We start from the raw sequence: 16,138 nt of genomic DNA on the forward strand, positions 1-16,138 counted from the left end.
TCCTCGTCTCTGTCGGGAAAGAAAAGAAAAAAAAAACAGAGCGTGAGAGAGAGAGAGATAGAGAGATAGAGAGATACGAGATTGAGAAGAAAAATTGCGAAGTTAGGTGTGACAAAGACGATTCAGAGGAGGTGAAAGCACAATTAAGAGAGAATTGTTGGAATGAGGTATGTTCGATCCTATTATCTGAGAAAATTATTGGGTTCTGTTTTGATAGCATACAATGTGTTCGCTGAAATGTGTCAATGAATATATTATCATGATTTATTTCTGTGACTGATGCATTGTATAATTTTTGCAGTGGGGATAATGATATCACGTTTATTATATACTACGACGGGAAGTTTGAGAATTTAGAAGGAAGTCTAAGCTATGTTGGTGGGAAAATTCATCATCTTGAAACCGCTACTCAATGTCTATTTGGTGGGATAATGTCGGCAGATGTTGTTGATATGTATGGGCAGCGAGTTTGGTACAAGTTTCCTTACGAAGACTTATTATCTTTGATGGTGTTGTTTGATGGCGGTTTAAACTTCCAAAAAATGTGTGATGCTACACAATATGTAAAGACAGTGGAAATCTATCTTGAGCACCAAGACGTTAACAATGAGGCTGAAGAGAGTGAATCAGCTTTGCAAGATGCTCAATCAGAAGCGCATGATGGTGAAACTTCTCCGCATGATGGTGCTGATTCGGGAATAGAAAGGGATGAGGCCCGAGATAATAGTGAACCTGACCCGCGGGATGAGCGTGTAGAAGAAATAGTTTCTGAGTTTGTTGATGAGGAAGAGTACAATGAAGCTCATAGAGATACACCTCCATGCTCGGATGATGAAGAAGGTGACATCGAAAGTGGTTATGAAAGATGGCGAAGAGGAAGTGGAGAGTTGAAAATTATGCAGGTTTTTGAAAGCATAACCGAGTTCAAGGAAGCTGTGTTAGAATATGCATTGAAGGGAGGTTGGAATGTTAAATACACAAGATGGGGAGATCAAATTTCTGAGGCAAAGTGTGCTGTAGTGGGTGAGGTTCCTTGTACTTGGAGAATCTACTGTTCTTATGAGAAATCAGTGCAGCAGTACATGGTGAAGTCATTCCAAGAAGAGCATACTTGCACCAAAGACGGGTATTGCAAGTTATTGACTGATCATGTGATTGCTAAGCTTCTGATAAATGAGATCAGACACGATAATGCATTGATGCCAAGGTTCATACAAGAAATCATTGAAGACAGATACAACTTGACGGTGACACATGATATCGCTAGAAAGGCCCGAAAGAGAGCTTTGGAGATGATAAGCGATGAGTTTGATGAACAATTTGCAAGGATAAAAGACTACAAAGAGAAAATCCTAGAGTATGTATTGTTTTTAAAAATTTTGGTCTAATTTCAGTGGAGTTATTCTCTGACTTATTGGTTCATTTTCTTTGACAGAACAAACCCTGGGTCTACGTGTGATGTTGTGACAATCATTAGAGACGATGGTGTTGAGATATTCGACAAGTTTTATGTCTGTTTTAAGGCTTTGAAGACAATATGGAGCGCTTATTGTCGACCCATTATTGGGATTGATGGGTGCTTTATGAAATCCACTTCAAAAGGACAACTCCTTGCAGCTGTGGGACGAGACGCAAACAATCAAATATATCATGTTGCGTGGGGTATTGTTCAAGTTGAGGACACTGACAATTGGAAGTGGTTCATTGAAAGGGTGAAGTATGATTTAAACCTCCAAAGTGGTCAAGGGTTCACACTTATCTCTGACAAACATAAAGTAAGCTTCTTAATGTTTTTTTCTTTTCTGAATTGTTGAATACATATTCTTACTGTGGTCATTATTTTCAGGGTCTTATAAAGGCTGTGGATGAAGAGCTTCCTCACATAGAGCACCGTATGTGCGCTAGACACGTATACGGGAACGTTAAGAAACTACACCCCAACAAGCCTAAGTTTAAAAAACTGTATTGGGCAGTGGCAAATAGCTTCAACGAGGGTGATTATAAAGCGGCACTTAAAGAGCTTAAAGCATTCGACTCTCAGATATATGATGACTTGATGGTGAGAGATCCTAAAACTTGTACTCGTGCATTCTTCAGTACCACATCTACTTGTGAAGATGGACTCAACAATTTCTCAGAGTCTTACAATAGCGGTCTGAAGAAAGCCCATTCTCTGCCTTTAGTGGAAATGCTTGAGACCATGAGGAGACAAACAATGGTTAGAATTGAGGTGAGGAAGAAGAAGTTGCTGAAGTATAGGAAGAAATATAGTGAAAAGGTTGCAAATACCATCGCTGAAGAAGAGGAAAAACGCAAATGGTGTAAGAAAAGGACACCTGGTCCGAATGGTGTTTCAGAAGTACAGGAGAACAACATTTCCTACACTGTCAATATGGACAAGCGAACATGTAGCTGCAGAAGATGGGACCTCACCGGGATTCCGTGTCGTCATGCTTTAAAGGTGATTAAAGATAAAAAGCTTAATTCTGAGGATTTTGTGGCAGTGTTACTTGACCACTTTGTGGAAGAAGCAATATAGTGATTCAATCACTCCGGTTGAAGGAATAAAGTTTTGGAAAGATGCTCCTGGTTCTCACATTGAACCACCGCCAAGACCTAAAGAGAAAGGTCGAAAGAAGAATCCGCAGAAGAGGAAGAAGTCAGTTCATGAGTCTCCTACAAAAGGGAAAAAAGTTTCAGGACACTTTAAGAAGATCCATTGTTATCGATGTGGGACAGAAGAGCATAACTCTCTCTATTGTGACCGACCCGGAGCCCCTAACAAGCCAAGAAAGATTTATCCAAGGAAGAAGAAACAACCTTCACAAGGAGAGACAATGTCAGTGGACCATGGTGAAGCTCCGGGACCAAGTCAACCAACACAAACATCCAACTAACTTTAGGTTTGCTCTCTTGGTTAAATTTCACTCATCACTGGACTAGTAACAATGCCTCTTTTGCCTCTTTTTTCAGGTTCTCTTGTTTATTATTTTTGGCTTCTCTGTTAGTGTATTCTGAAGAACGAGGCAGCCTAGATACGACGTTGGTTTTTGGTATTTTAGGTGTGCTTACGGTGTGTTCTTAACTCAGCTTAGTCATGACTATGTTGGTTTTTGTTGTTTAGATGTTTTTCGGGTTGTGACTTATAATATCTCTCTTCTCTAAGACTTCTATATCTCTTTTGTAAAACTTATTATGTTATGAAAATCTTGAGTTTCAAAACATTTGTGATTCTAATGTTTTTGACCACTTCTTATGTCATAACAAAGCTAAAAACATAGCATAAACCAAATTCATGACAAAAGTGAAATTCATAACATAATCCAAATTTTAATACAAGCCGTTAAACCTTTGAAAAACCAACAATCCGACAAACATATCATCTCCGAAACTGGAAAAACATTCATTTCAATCTACCACATTACTACATAGCAAAATAGTAGTACCCTAACATCATTCCAACCCCACAAACTACTATCTTCTTCAAGCTCTTCACATCTCTCTCATATCCTTGAACCAATTCTTTCATCTCTTTCATCTCTTTCCCCAATCCACCTAAAGCATCACCCAAATCTTCAATCTTTTTGTCATAACTTCTTATTACATCTTCACATCTCTGAGACTGAAGTTCCAGATGACCAATTTTTTCACCAAACAAACTCTTAATATCGTGAATTTCTTCAACCGCAGATTCATCCGTCCATTTAAATAAATGATTCTTATCCTACACAGTCAAATCGATTTATCTTAGAACAGACACAAATAGTTAAACAAAGTCAAATTTTTTACCTCTTCACTGCCATTAGGACAACCATGGAAAAGTCTTCCTGGGTTTTTCAAGGTTTTAGATGTAAAAATCACAGCAGCTTCTCCACACTTCCTACAAAAAGCCGGAAACCCTCTTTCCCTTTCAACCCTACGACGACTGAAACTCTGGCTCATCGCTGTTCAGTTATCACTCAATTAAATAGCCTAAATAAACACCCAAACCTTGATTGGAGACAAAATTGATTCTATTTACCTGTACCATACGAGGAATTAGGGTTAGATGAGCTAGACATTAGCGCTTCTTCTTCTCAATCTCGTATCTCTCTATCTCTCTCTCTCACGCTCTGTTTTTTTTTTCTTTTCTTTCCCGACAGAGACGAGGAGATGGTCTTTTTGTTTCAGAATAAACAAAACGGTGTCGTTTAATTAAAGCTCAATGCGATGTCGTTTTGGTTAATCTGTGTATAATAATCCACGTAATAAACCTATAAATCCACATAATCACCCGTTAAGTCCACGTAAGACGTCGTTATAGTTTGACTAACGGCAAAACGGTCAATGTATGAATTAACCTAAAGGTTTTGGTTGATGTATGAAATTTAAAAAAATCTTGAGTTGATGTATGTTTTAGCACAGGTATGGAGTGTATGTACTGATCGGGACCGCGGTCCTCTGTTGATGTATGAATTGGCCGTTTTCCCAATAATATAATACTAACGAGTTGCTGCAGTAGAGTCAGGTCAACTGGTGTCTTAACGTTATTTAAATAAAGAAGTGATTATTGCTTTGTTCTTTCCTCGCAAGTACCAATAGTGAACTGAAAGAGAAAGAAACTGAAAGTCTAACTTTGAATTTTTCAAACCAACTAAAATTTCAAAAATAAACCTTACTATAAATAGTAAATTAAATTATTAACATAGCTCATAAACTCTGTCAACAAGGATGAATAAAGATCATATACTTATCCATAACTTGATCCTCGAATTCGAATCTCCCCATGGAAACCTCAAGATATCGAAACTGAAGCCGGTAATATATCACATAATCATGACAGTGCATCTTCAACGCCACTCCATTTTTTTTTCTAAAATAGAGTAGAAGTATATATAAAAAATAAAAAAAAAAACTCAAATCCTATTTCATTTTTCATTCTATAATAGTGTAAAGATGAGTTTACTCTATAAATGGAGTAATTTTTTTGTTCATTTCTCTATTATGGAATAAAAATAGAGGAGGATTAGAATATTTTTACTCTACATTATATTTTACTCCATTTTAGAGAAAACAAAATAAAGTTTTACATTGAAGATGATATAATGGTTCTCCAACTCTATTCCATTTTTTGCTCTAAAATGTAATGAAATGGAGTATGGAATAAGAACTGTTTTAACCCAACTTTATATCTCACTCTATAATGGAGTAATCTATTTTTTGTTTGTTCATTATTCTATTATGGAGTGAAATATAAAGTTAGATTAGAACAACTTTATTATGTTTTTTTTTTATTCTATTTTGAAGGAAAAAAATAGAGTTTTACGTTGTATATGCTTTAAGCACATAAAACATCAGAGATAATCAAAAGAAACACATCTGGGTCTCCCTAGAGTGGACCTTTTTTTTATCTAGAGTGGACCTCATGGTCCCTTTTGATTTCGATGAATTTAACGACGATTCACGTTAGAAGCATTAATAAATAGGAGTTATTGGTTCTACTATTTTAATGGATTTATAAATTATATTTGGATTTATAAATCTTTGACAAATACATAGATTTTTAAAATGAAATAGATAATTTTCAGAATTAATGATATAGATTTCAAAATCAAAATAAACGGATTAGGACTCGGATTTCTCATTATTCCTTCTTCAAACATATATTCTGACAGAAAAATATGTATGGCATCTAATTCATCGTAATGTGATGGAGATATTTCTTTCTTTTTTCTGAAGTTTCTCGTTTTCCAAGAAATTCTAGGTTCATGTTTGATAATATATAAATGTGAAAAGAAAAAGCCTAAGAACCTATCAGAACAAGCAGGACCAAGTTTGAGAACAATTTTCATGTTTGATAATATATATATTTTTTTTGTAACTTTCATGTTTGATAATATATAAAGGGATTTCTTCTTGATTTGTGATTGCTTCTGTAGTTCTGTTATTTGAATCACAATAATATGATAACTAATTCAGAATTTTTGTATGAAAGACACGTTTCATTTGCAACTCTTTTGAAATAAATTCAGTGTAATCTGGAGACTTCGACAAACAAACTCCACCACCTCCGCTTTTGCCGCAACCACCGTGGTTTCGGTAGAACACAATGATGCAAAAGTATACGAGCAAAGTAATTACATATGAGTCTCGCCTTGGTACGGCAAGAAGTTAAAGCTTTCTGGCTAACTAGGCTTTGACTTCTCCACTCCGTCAATGAAAACTCCAGCGGACAAAGTCACAAAGCTAATGAATCTTTGATGAGGAAAGGTTATTATTAAATTTGAAGTAGTATATCAAACGATGTTTATTAATTAATTACTACACAAAAATATAAGGAATTACCAATAATACAAATCCCATCAAAATAACAAGGTTCAACTCAATATTTGTTCCTTTGTATTTTAATCATAAAAACACTTGTGAATCCTTTTTTCAAAAAAAAAAAAAAAACACTTGTAAATCCATTCAAATCAAATATTTAAACAAATTCCTACTATTGAATATATCTGATTCTAAAATCTATTTTAAAATTATAGAAACAATAAAAATAGATTTGATAGATTTAACTTGAATTTTTAAATCTATTAAAACATACAAACCAATAACACATTCTGGGTTTCCACCTCAGTTAATGAAGCAACTATAAAAAAAATAAAGCAACTATCATGCCCGGACCAAGTCGAGAAGATTTAAACATACTGTAACCGGGATAAACCGAACCAAAAACTTGTCCAAGTAACCGTTCCACTTTTATTAACCAACGAATGAGAACAGTTTGAAATCTAGTTTCATTGTACAAGCAGAAACAGGGCAAGTGTTTAGAAATGTCTGTTAGTCACATTGTTCGCTATGTATCGTTACGTTCGTGATCATGGCTCTATTGGTAAGAACAATGTAATAAGTTTATCAACTCGCGTATTTTTTCTTAATGGTTTGATCTGCTGTGAGTCTCTTACTATACGTAAACAGAACCAAAATGAATCACTTAATACGTGGAAAAAAACAAACTAATGCTTCCTGAAAATGTTGGTAACTCTGTTTTACTCTGTTTTTATTTCTTTCTTTGCTTGCACGTTTCTAAACCAGAGCAAAAAGGAGAGAGGGAGAGCTCCTCCTGAAATTTAGGAGAGACGCCATGGAATCTAAGGTATATGACAAAAATAGCCATTAATGTTTCAGGTTTCTCAAGGTTTTCTTCATAGAAATCTCTTCTTCTTTAAATCTCCATTGTATCAGACTAGATTTTTAAAACATTTCTGAGCTTACTGAATTCTGCAAACTTTCTTTCCCTTTTCTTTTTACTCAATCCAAGATCATTCTTTGCTTTCCTTGCAAGGATCATTTCTCTAACAAACCCTTCCTCTACATTTTTCTAATATTCATTCCTAGTCTCCAATAATGATCATCTTATTGCAACAGTCGTGAAGATTATAGCAGCAGAAAGAAGAACCTGATTGCTCCAAAATTTCTTAAAATATCCTGCATCAACCGCTTGAAAGACAATGCTAGCTTTCTCAAAGATGGCTAGTTTCCCAGGGCTGCTTCAAACTCGAGCTACCTTATTCTTAACCAGAAACTACCATAAACAACCTATCGAAGTTGTCTGGAAGAAACCAGAACACGGATGGACAAAGCTAAACTTTGATGGGTCAAGAAAACATGGACAAGCCAGCATCGGAGGAATATTCAGGAACCACAAAGGCGAGTTCCTTCTCGGATACTCAGAACCCATAGGAGCAGCCACAAGCACCGTGGCAGAATTCGCAGCCCTCAAAAGAGGGTTAGAGCTGGTTCTAGAAAACGGATGGACTGATCTATGGCTCGAAGGAGACGCCAAGATCATTATGGATATCATCTCCAAGAGAGGGAGATTGAGATGTCAAGAAGCAAAAAAGCATGTGAACTACATCAACGTGGTTATGCCTGGTCTTAGCAACTGCGTCTTGAGCCATGTTTACAGAGAAGGTAATCGAGCCGCTGATAAATTGGCTAAGTTAGGACATCAGTTTCAAGATCCTAAAGTCTGGAGGCTTCAGCCCCCAGACATAGTACTACCCATTATGCATGAAGATGCACAAGGTAAGATTGTTCTTAGAACAAAATGACCCCAAACGAGTAAATATTTGTAAATAAATTGTGTATATCATCAGATTTTGTCAGCCACAAGCTAAGAAAAGTAAATAGTTAATTCACTTTTGTAACATTATGTAAATTGCGTATATATCATTAGATCTTGTAGATACCAAGCTTCATATGTGTAAATGTTTTAAGAAAAGGAAAACAGGTTAAAAATCAATGCTTCTTTATTATTCATCACCAGGCAACAATCTAAATGACAAATGAATTCTCTTTTGCTTCTCTGTGTTCTTATTTGTTTATTTCTATATTTTTTACACACTGCTAGTCCTTGAAACTGTAACTCAACAGCTGAATCTTACCGCAAAGAATGGTGTAATTCTCAATGGTCAAGAATCAAGATTGGTACCTCTAGTTCTAGTTATAATCTATATGCAGCCTTTGAATCTGAAGATGTGCGCTCCCGGATTTCCTTTATAGCTTCGCTGACTTTATGGATCGCCATTTTCTTCACCTGGTTGTTGCAGCAATACATATATACATAAACAATACTCTTTTACTCTCAATCTTGTTTAAAACCAAGGGGAACGAAACTTACCTCAATCTTGTTTGCTTTCGTTTTGACGCTCTGAGGAAGTTGATTAAGCTCGTCCACTCGTTTGATAGATTCAGCAACGTGCTCAGGTGAAAGGAAATTCAGGACTGCATTTACGCAAGACTAGCAAAAAATATGCAAAAGTTGTGTTAAAAGAGAGTACTAACTTTGTGGATTATAAAACAAGGCAAGAAGGTGTAAAGTTCTAAAAAAATACCTTATTCTTTCTATTTTGGTATGGACATCCAGCAGGGACGATGACTGCTTCCCCAACACATTGATCAAAACTCCATGGTTCAACGTCTGAAGAAACAGAATAAGCGGCATGATACTGAGTATGTATAACACAGTGATAGGATAAAGAAAAATAGAAGAAATGAGGATAAGATACTTACCAAACTCTTTCTTAAGCCTTTCTTTGTGATACTCATCAAGATAGTAACTCTGCTCAAGCAATGGATGACTCGCCTGCAACAGTGATACATAACAAACATGGAAAGACATCTAATTATTTTCTTATAGAAGTGTTTAACCTATCAACCCAAAACTTACTTTTGTTTTGGTTGAATCCATGGGTGCTAGCTCGAGATAGTGGTTGTTCATATACTCAAGAAGTTTAGAAACATCTTGCGTCTGGAATACATCCCATTGGGCACCACAGGAGTTGCTTAGGCTTTCTTCTACACAGGAGTCATTGGAACTTTCTCTTTCCTCTGCCTGAAACTCACTGCCTAAACAGAGTTGAGAAGATTCTGAGTCAGAACTAGAATAGTCGTCCGAGCAATCCCTCTGAGCATATGAAGCGTCATTCCTGTCTTGTTTCTTTCCCCTACCAAATTTGCTCTGCTTTCCCTTTTCTGGGTTTTTAGATCTTACTCTTCCGATATTTCTCATTAGCTTTCTTATTCTGCAGATTTGTTTTGTGCACACTAGTGTTTCTGTGACATGCAACAAGATATCAACCTGCAGATGAAATCAAAAGCTTGAGCAAAATACAACTCGATCTGAAAAGTTAAACAAAGAAAATGTACCAGACCACAGTTTTACTTATTTATCTTACTATCAATGTAAATCTTTAATACGTAAAGCTAGGAATTGTGAAATAAGGGAAAACCTCTGCCAGAAATGAAATGACTCGGAAAACTTACCGTGTCACAAGTTTCAAAACCAAGCTTCTTCACATAATCAGGCTTTGCATCTTCACCACTCCTGTAGGAAATACGGAGGCATGGACCTAGCTTGGGTGTCTGGATACTGTCAGGTAGATCGGCAGCCACATTTAGTAGACCACACCTTGGATCCATGTAATGAGGAAGTGGTAATATTCTCAGTATTTCAGCATGATGATTTGGGAACTGTTCTTTAAACAGAGAAGATGAAAGCCATCCATCCAGCTTCATCCTCTCTTGACAAGTATTAGTCTCAGCCTTCCCTCTCAAAGAGCCCAAAAAAACTTGCTTTACCCCCATTTCTACCTGTCATTGAATAAAGAAGCATACCAATTAGAAACCAAAACGGTATTAATCCACAAAGAGAAAGAGCAGGGCAGGGTTAACAGTTACAAAACAAAAGTCACTAACCTCAAACCAATCCATGCAATCAGTTGTATTACCGGTTTTTCTATTGCTGTTCCTAAGATAGTTACAGAACATGGCTACTGGATCCCAGTTAAGGCTTGAGCCTCCCTTTAACACACTACGAACTATAACAGGATGCCCTTTGCTCCAGTGCGTCTGAAAATGTTCGAGATTGTTTTGTTGAAAATCCATCGCTGTGGGATAGTATAAGAAGTTACCAGTTACGTCTTCACATCTCCTGGATGCTTCTTTCAGATGGTTGTCATTACTATTACCAGATTGCTTTTCTCTTCCAGGACAAAACGGACATCTTAAGTATCTATCTAAGATTTCAGGCAACTCATAGCAACTGACTATTTCTTCTGCACTGATCTCTAACTTTCTTGTCAGCTCCAGAGAGTATAGACTTCTCAAGGAAAGGTTATTCCTGCCCCCTTTGACATCTTTCAGCTGGCATTCCGTTAGAGCTTCTTTTAGAGATTGGTCCCAAGTATCAGATAAGGGTGGCTTACAAGATTCTATACCATTCGAGTATTTAACTAACCCAACCTTTCTAGATAAGCTCCCTTGACTCCCGTCTTGATCAGAACTCATCCTGAGAACAGAGGAGCTGCAGGTGCAATTTTTTTGAGAATCAACAATGGCAGAGTCACAACTGTTTCAATTCGGACATATATTAGATGAATTTGTAAGAGAAGCTCACAGCGGATAACATAATATTAAAACCTTAACAGTAGAAGAGAACAAGGTAAAAGAGTGGGCACCAGAGTTGTTGATCATCAGAGGTTACTTCAGAGCTATGGATTTGCTGTTCATCTAAAAGTATGAAGGAAAAACAAAAAATATGAATTGAGTTTAACTTAATATGAGCATGACCGAGGGATTCAGAATGAGAGTCTACTATTTAAACACCTGTCGTTTCTGTGTCATTTTCGACCTCTACTTTGTCTTCTGAGTTGATTTCTTTTAGTACTGGGAGAAGCATGCACACAGCATAATGTAGATGCAAGACCCTGTCAATATCACTCCTCACATTCCGAGAATTCTGAAACATGTGAAAGAAGTAAATATCTACAGGAGGAAGAAAAAAAAAGGAATGCAAACTATTTACGCTTAAATAACTATTAGATAGTCAGACCTTACATTCAGTGACTCCAGACATAGTGGCTAAGCAAGACTTGCACCTACATGATCCACAGCATACAGGGCATTTTTTCTCAACTTCTTCTTTTGATCCCTTGTTCCTGGTTCATTCCAAGCCACAATTCAATAAGATGACTGATTCTAGCAAGATTATAAACAAGGGAATTCCACAAACAATCTCAAGTAAAGTTCTTGAAGGAATTGCAGGAAAGAGTATCTGGTAAACATTTACGCTGTGGAGTGAGTAGAGACGATATCTAAGCAACCGGGAAGTAAAATACGCTCTACGCACATAAAGCCTCACTATATCCTAGGTCCACAAAACTTGTTGAAACTAGTGAGATTACTCCTAATTAGAACTATTCTCAATTCTTATTCTAGATGCTGATTCATAAGCTCTAGAGAGACCAACAGCAAAAAAGATAAGTAAAGGAGGCATGATAACTTAATGTACCTTTTCTCGATACAATCAAGGCAAAAGAACTCTCTTTCACAACTCAGACAGCTAATCAAATCCTCAGATCCTCTGGTACCACACCAATGGCACCTCTTCTTCGCATTAACCACTTTTCCCTTGAAAGGAACCATCTTTACAGAAATCACACAAAATCCAAATCATAAAATATAGATGGACACACAAAGTGTAAAGCTTTAATTTTGTTTTTTCTGTTACCTGCATTTTCCCAAAAGGTAAACGGTCAATGTTCTTAGACCTGAATCTTCTTTTACTCACTGAGATCACTTCTTGTCCTACTTTAACATCACAACAAGGAGACGACACATCGCTTGTAGTCGGAGAAGGTGGAGAAATCGCCATAATGCCGTTAGGAAGAACCTTCGTTAACTCTTCCCCAACGAAACCACCAAACCCTTTACTCTTCTTCTTCTTCTTCTTCTTCTCCTTCTTCGGTGACTTCTTCTTCTTCTTATTCTTCTCAGCTTCTCTCTTCAACGCCATCCTAATCAAATCCAACTGCAATTTCCTCACCGCTTCATCTTCTTCCTCCATCACTCGCTTCCTCTTCTTCGGTTTCCCCAATTCACAATCCCTAATCCCACCTTCGTTCGGCTCCATCTCTGAAGACGCCGCCGCTTCGTCTCCGTTTCTTGATCTAGCGAGCTTCGTCGACGCAGCAGCTTTCTCCCTGTCCCGCTTCTGAGTAAGCTGCGAGGTATGAGTCTCGCAGAGCTTCTTCCCTTCCAAAGCGCGTCTCTTGCACCGCCATTGCTTCCCGTCGGAGCGGTTGCAGCGAAACTCGTCGGGGATCGCGTCGTTCTCCGACATTATTCTCGAATTAACCGAAAAGTTCTCTGAATTTCAGATGAGAGGTTACGGTGGAATCTCTGGTGAGGCAGTGATCGAAAACCCAGAGAAGGACGCGGCGAGCTTTGTTGTAGAGAGAGAGAGAGAGAGAGCGAGAGAGGCGAAAAAGGAAGAGTCTTTATGGAGAGTGAACCAAGTGGCAGTCTTGTAATTTTATGAAGAATAAGGGCCTTGTTTTGGTAACGTAATATCGCAAATATCGAGAGGATCTTCAGTTTCTATTTTGTTTTGTTTCTATTTTTCCATTTGATAGAATTGACCAAATAAATAAATGGAATTTTTTTTGAACTTAATAAATAAATGGAATTATGCTTCAGATTTCAGGAATTTTTACATATTTCATCTTTTTAATCTAGCTTTGTATATGTATAATGGTTTCTAGTTTTACATAAGCATACTGATTCAGAATACAAATAGACACATATGTATTTTTAAGATTATTCTGTTATATTGTTCAAATACAAACATGTATACTTTTGTAGTTTTCATGCTAATTATAAGATTATTTAAATAGAAAAAAACAAAAATAGCACTAAATCAAGTTTTTGTTTCCAAACTAGCACTTAAGGTCAAAAGTCACAAAAATAGCACTTAATGTTTTATCAAAAGTCACAAACTTAGGGTTTATAATTAAAGGGTGGGATTTAGGATTTAGAGTTTAGGGTTTAGGGTTTAGAGTTTAGGGTTTAGGGTTTAGGGTTTAAGGTTTAGAGTTTATGGTTTAAGGTTTAGAGTTTAGGGTTTAGGGTTTAGAGTTTAGGGTTTAGGGTTTAGGGTTTAAGGTTTAGGGTTTAGAGTTTAGGGTTTAGGGTTTAGAGTTTAGGGTTTAGGGTTTAGAGTTGAGAAATGAGGTTTTGGGGATAAGATTTCAAATTTTGAAAAATAAAAAAATTAAAATTTTCAAAAGATAAAATGCTATTTTGGTCATTTTAGTTTTTGAGTGCTATTTTTGTGATATAAATTTAGAAATGTGCTATTTTGGAGATTTGCCCTTATTTAAATGTGAAATTAAAAAAAAAACACAAGTTTCAAACGTATTATACAATGTTCCTTTTTAACATAGTACTATAGGTGAATTGGTGACCAATAGAATGAGAAGGAACATTCAATTTCTTATGATTTCCATAAAAATATACTATTCATAAGAAATTAATTTTTTTTCTATTTTTTCATTTTTTTTGTAGAGAATAACAAAGGAAAAAATATTCCTCGTTATTTTTGAGGAGGAACAATCATTACCACTCATTCCTTTAATTTTATTCCTCTTCGCTTTTTTTTTATTTGTTCCTAGTGTTCTTCAAATGGTCACCAATTTTGACTGCAATACGGGCATGATAATCTCACTAATATAATTAATTCAAAAACTATTATTAGATATCAATAAATACGAATAATATTAAAGATTATATAATGAAATTTTTTTTATGTTTATAATTATCGAAGCCATTACATATTTTATTATTAGTTGGAATTCTATTTCTTTTTTATTCGATAAATATATCAAGAGATTTATCGTACTAAAAGAAAATATTATTTTTGAATAACAACGCAATATACACGAATTGTTTTTCTTTTTAAAACATGTTTTTTTTTTTAACTTGTCTCATAATTCGTTTATGGTCAATTTTATAAAATTTATAAAGAAAAATTTTAATTATTTATTGAGGGTAACATAAACTTTAACCGCTATAACTCTTAACGTGAGAGTTCAAAGCGAAAAAATCACTTCGCAAATAATAGTATAGACTAATTATATTGTAAAGAAATTTATGATTGATAATTATTAACTTTGACCAAACAAGATTTAGTATTAAAGATTTATCATACAATATACTCTCACCATTTTTACTGATGTTTTAAAGATTTATTGTTATATATAGTTTGGTGTTTTATATTTTTGATATACAGTTATAAATATTTTTGTCACTCTACTTATATAATAAAACTCTATAAATTAATAATATTGAAAGTATAGTTCAATTAATTTATAGAATTTTTTAAATTTCTAAAAATTTAACATTTCGGAATATATTTTATTTGAAAATAAGAATAATAAATAATTTTTAAAGTATATAAATTAATTAAAATTTGAAAATATATATTTATGTTGTTTTCGAATATTTGTCGTGCAAAAAATATGTATTGTTTAATGTAGATGTATTTTTAGGTGTAAAGTAACAAAAATATCTAAATGTTTTAAAATGTTTAGAAATTTTAAAAATAGACTTTACTGTAAATAGAAAATAAATCATAAAATGTTTATTTATATCTATAGAAAAGTTATATACCAGAATTAGTAACGGGCCCATTATTAATTAATGTTTATATTAGAACTATACATTTACATAATGTTTTCTAAATTACATTACTTTATTATTTTATTCAATTACATCATATATTAGTACTATCCTAACTTGGTCTTAGTAGCTCATGGCCTAGTGGCCATTGACCATCTCTCTGGGACTTTGGCATCAGCGGTTCAACCCTTTCTGCCTCCTAAAGGGAGGTCTCTCCCTCTGTGGAGGTTTGGACTATCGGGCCGGCCCGTTGTGGTCCGAAAGTCAACAAAAAAAAAATTTCTAATTCGGTCTTCTAGAATTTTTAAGCTCTAAGATAGTATAGAATTTAGAGCTAATTAGGTTAATAACAATGAAAGAAGTCGATATTAGTGAAGTATCTAAACAATAGAATTTGAGTTAACGTGTACTGACATAATGTAGTAAAAAGTCAATATTATCCCTGATTCATATAATAATAGCAAGATAAAAGAATTTTTAGATTTGTAAAAATCAATGAAATATTATGTTTAGATTTTCGAATCTGCCTTGATAAACGAAGATGTACAGTGGCGTTGAGGTTAATCTCCATCGACATATGATATATGGTGTTTTAGACATCTTGTGTATATGCTTTTCAATTAGTTTTCAAGTATTTATCGAGTCTTCCTAGTCCTTTCCGAATTATTACAGGTTTGGAGTTGCACTGGATGGAAGATTGACTAGTTGGAGAAAAAGAGGCAGAAAACAATGCAATTTGGTGATTTTCACGCAGAACAGTCTGAAGTGATTGTTCCCTATCGAGCGGAGCAACCCGAGTGCATGTTCCAGCGGCAAAGATTTTTAAGGAAACTACAAGCTATTTTGGGATTTGCCCTAATCTCTCTATTTTCTCTCTCAGCTGCCTATGGCTTCCATATAACTTCTTTTTATGTTTTTCTATATTTTTGGACGCTACTTTTTACACAAGAAATCAGATTGGAGCTTTTGGAGATTTGTGATTTGATACTTTGTAAAGGGAGAAGACCATCTCTCTCGATTTAGAGAAGAACCCCCTGAACCCTATTTCTATTTTATCTACACATGTTTTCTTCATCTGTTATCTCTGTGATTTCTCTGTTCATGTCTGAGTAGTCGCTTGTTAGGTTTAGGGTGTTAGGGATCA

At 35.2% G+C, this 16,138-nt stretch overlaps 4 protein-coding genes across 7 annotated transcripts; 2 read left to right on the top strand and 2 right to left on the bottom strand.

Annotated features, from left to right (window-relative positions):
• Window positions 1-162: 162 nt before the first annotated feature.
• On the top strand, window positions 163-2,897 carry LOC106426486. The gene is made up of 5 exons (XM_048743626.1): window positions 163-167; window positions 302-1,357; window positions 1,436-1,775; window positions 1,847-2,461; window positions 2,505-2,897. The coding sequence occupies exons 1-5, from the start codon at window positions 163-165 to the stop codon at window positions 2,895-2,897; spliced, it is 2,409 nt and encodes an 802-aa protein (XP_048599583.1).
• A 527-nt stretch (window positions 2,898-3,424) lies between these two features.
• Window positions 3,425-4,061, bottom strand: LOC106429105 (uncharacterized protein At4g04775-like). Its single transcript, XM_013869847.3, has 3 exons — window positions 4,022-4,061; window positions 3,790-3,944; window positions 3,425-3,724 (listed from the first exon to the last, which is right to left on the bottom strand). The coding sequence occupies exons 1-3, from the start codon at window positions 4,059-4,061 to the stop codon at window positions 3,425-3,427; spliced, it is 495 nt and encodes a 164-aa protein (XP_013725301.2).
• Window positions 4,062-7,050: 2,989 nt separating this feature from the next.
• LOC106440168 lies at window positions 7,051-8,278 on the top strand. The gene has a single exon (XM_013881775.3). It carries the CDS (start codon window positions 7,485-7,487, stop codon window positions 8,085-8,087), a length of 603 nt encoding a protein of 200 aa, XP_013737229.2. The 5' UTR covers window positions 7,051-7,484; the 3' UTR covers window positions 8,088-8,278.
• LOC106440150 (lysine-specific demethylase JMJ25) lies at window positions 8,268-12,856 on the bottom strand. 4 transcript variants are annotated; one of them, XM_048745595.1, is made up of 13 exons: window positions 12,047-12,856; window positions 11,828-11,961; window positions 11,369-11,474; window positions 11,143-11,275; window positions 10,995-11,046; window positions 10,780-10,840; window positions 10,234-10,680; window positions 9,802-10,128; window positions 9,206-9,616; window positions 9,049-9,121; window positions 8,871-8,956; window positions 8,657-8,776; window positions 8,268-8,572 (listed from the first exon to the last, which is right to left on the bottom strand). In XM_048745595.1, exons 1-13 carry the CDS (start codon window positions 12,656-12,658, stop codon window positions 8,480-8,482), a joined length of 2,655 nt encoding a protein of 884 aa, XP_048601552.1. In that variant the 5' UTR covers window positions 12,659-12,856; the 3' UTR covers window positions 8,268-8,479. The 4 variants fall into 4 exon arrangements, with proteins under 4 accessions (XP_048601552.1, XP_048601551.1, XP_048601550.1 ...); XM_048745594.1 differs by having other exon boundaries at window positions 10,780-10,885; XM_048745593.1 differs by having other exon boundaries at window positions 10,234-10,840.
• Window positions 12,857-16,138: the final 3,282 nt, after the last annotated feature.

The sequence above is a fragment of the Brassica napus genome, chromosome C1, assembly GCF_020379485.1.
Source record: "Brassica napus cultivar Da-Ae chromosome C1, Da-Ae, whole genome shotgun sequence".
Taxonomy (NCBI): Eukaryota; Viridiplantae; Streptophyta; class Magnoliopsida; order Brassicales; family Brassicaceae; genus Brassica; species Brassica napus.

What these genes read in the sequence shown, in the direction of transcription:
- LOC106426486 (XM_048743626.1), top strand. An exon ending in TACAAAGAGAAAATCCTAGA is followed by an intron (nt 1,358 to 1,435) that starts GTATGTATTGTT and finishes TTTCTTTGACAG; the next exon opens with AACAAACCCTGGGTCTACGT. An exon ending in CGTGTCGTCATGCTTTAAAG is followed by an intron (nt 2,462 to 2,504) that starts GTGATTAAAGAT and finishes ATTTTGTGGCAG; the next exon opens with TGTTACTTGACCACTTTGTG.
- LOC106429105 (XM_013869847.3), bottom strand. Translation starts at nt 4,061, where the DNA reads ATGTCTAGCTCATCTAACCCTAATTCCTCGTATGGTACAG. An exon ending in TAATTCCTCGTATGGTACAG is followed by an intron (nt 3,945 to 4,021) that starts GTAAATAGAATC and finishes ATAACTGAACAG; the next exon opens with CGATGAGCCAGAGTTTCAGT. An exon ending in GTCCTAATGGCAGTGAAGAG is followed by an intron (nt 3,725 to 3,789) that starts GTAAAAAATTTG and finishes TTGACTGTGTAG; the next exon opens with GATAAGAATCATTTATTTAA.
- LOC106440168 (XM_013881775.3), top strand. Translation starts at nt 7,485, where the DNA reads ATGCTAGCTTTCTCAAAGATGGCTAGTTTCCCAGGGCTGCTTCAAACT.
- LOC106440150 (XM_022694625.2), bottom strand. Translation starts at nt 12,658, where the DNA reads ATGTCGGAGAACGACGCGATCCCCGACGAGTTTCGCTGCAACCGCTCC. An exon ending in TACCTTTTGGGAAAATGCAG is followed by an intron (nt 11,962 to 12,046) that starts GTAACAGAAAAA and finishes ATTTCTGTAAAG; the next exon opens with ATGGTTCCTTTCAAGGGAAA. An exon ending in TCTGATGATCAACAACTCTG is followed by an intron (nt 10,886 to 10,994) that starts GTGCCCACTCTT and finishes GAATTGAAACAG; the next exon opens with TTGTGACTCTGCCATTGTTG.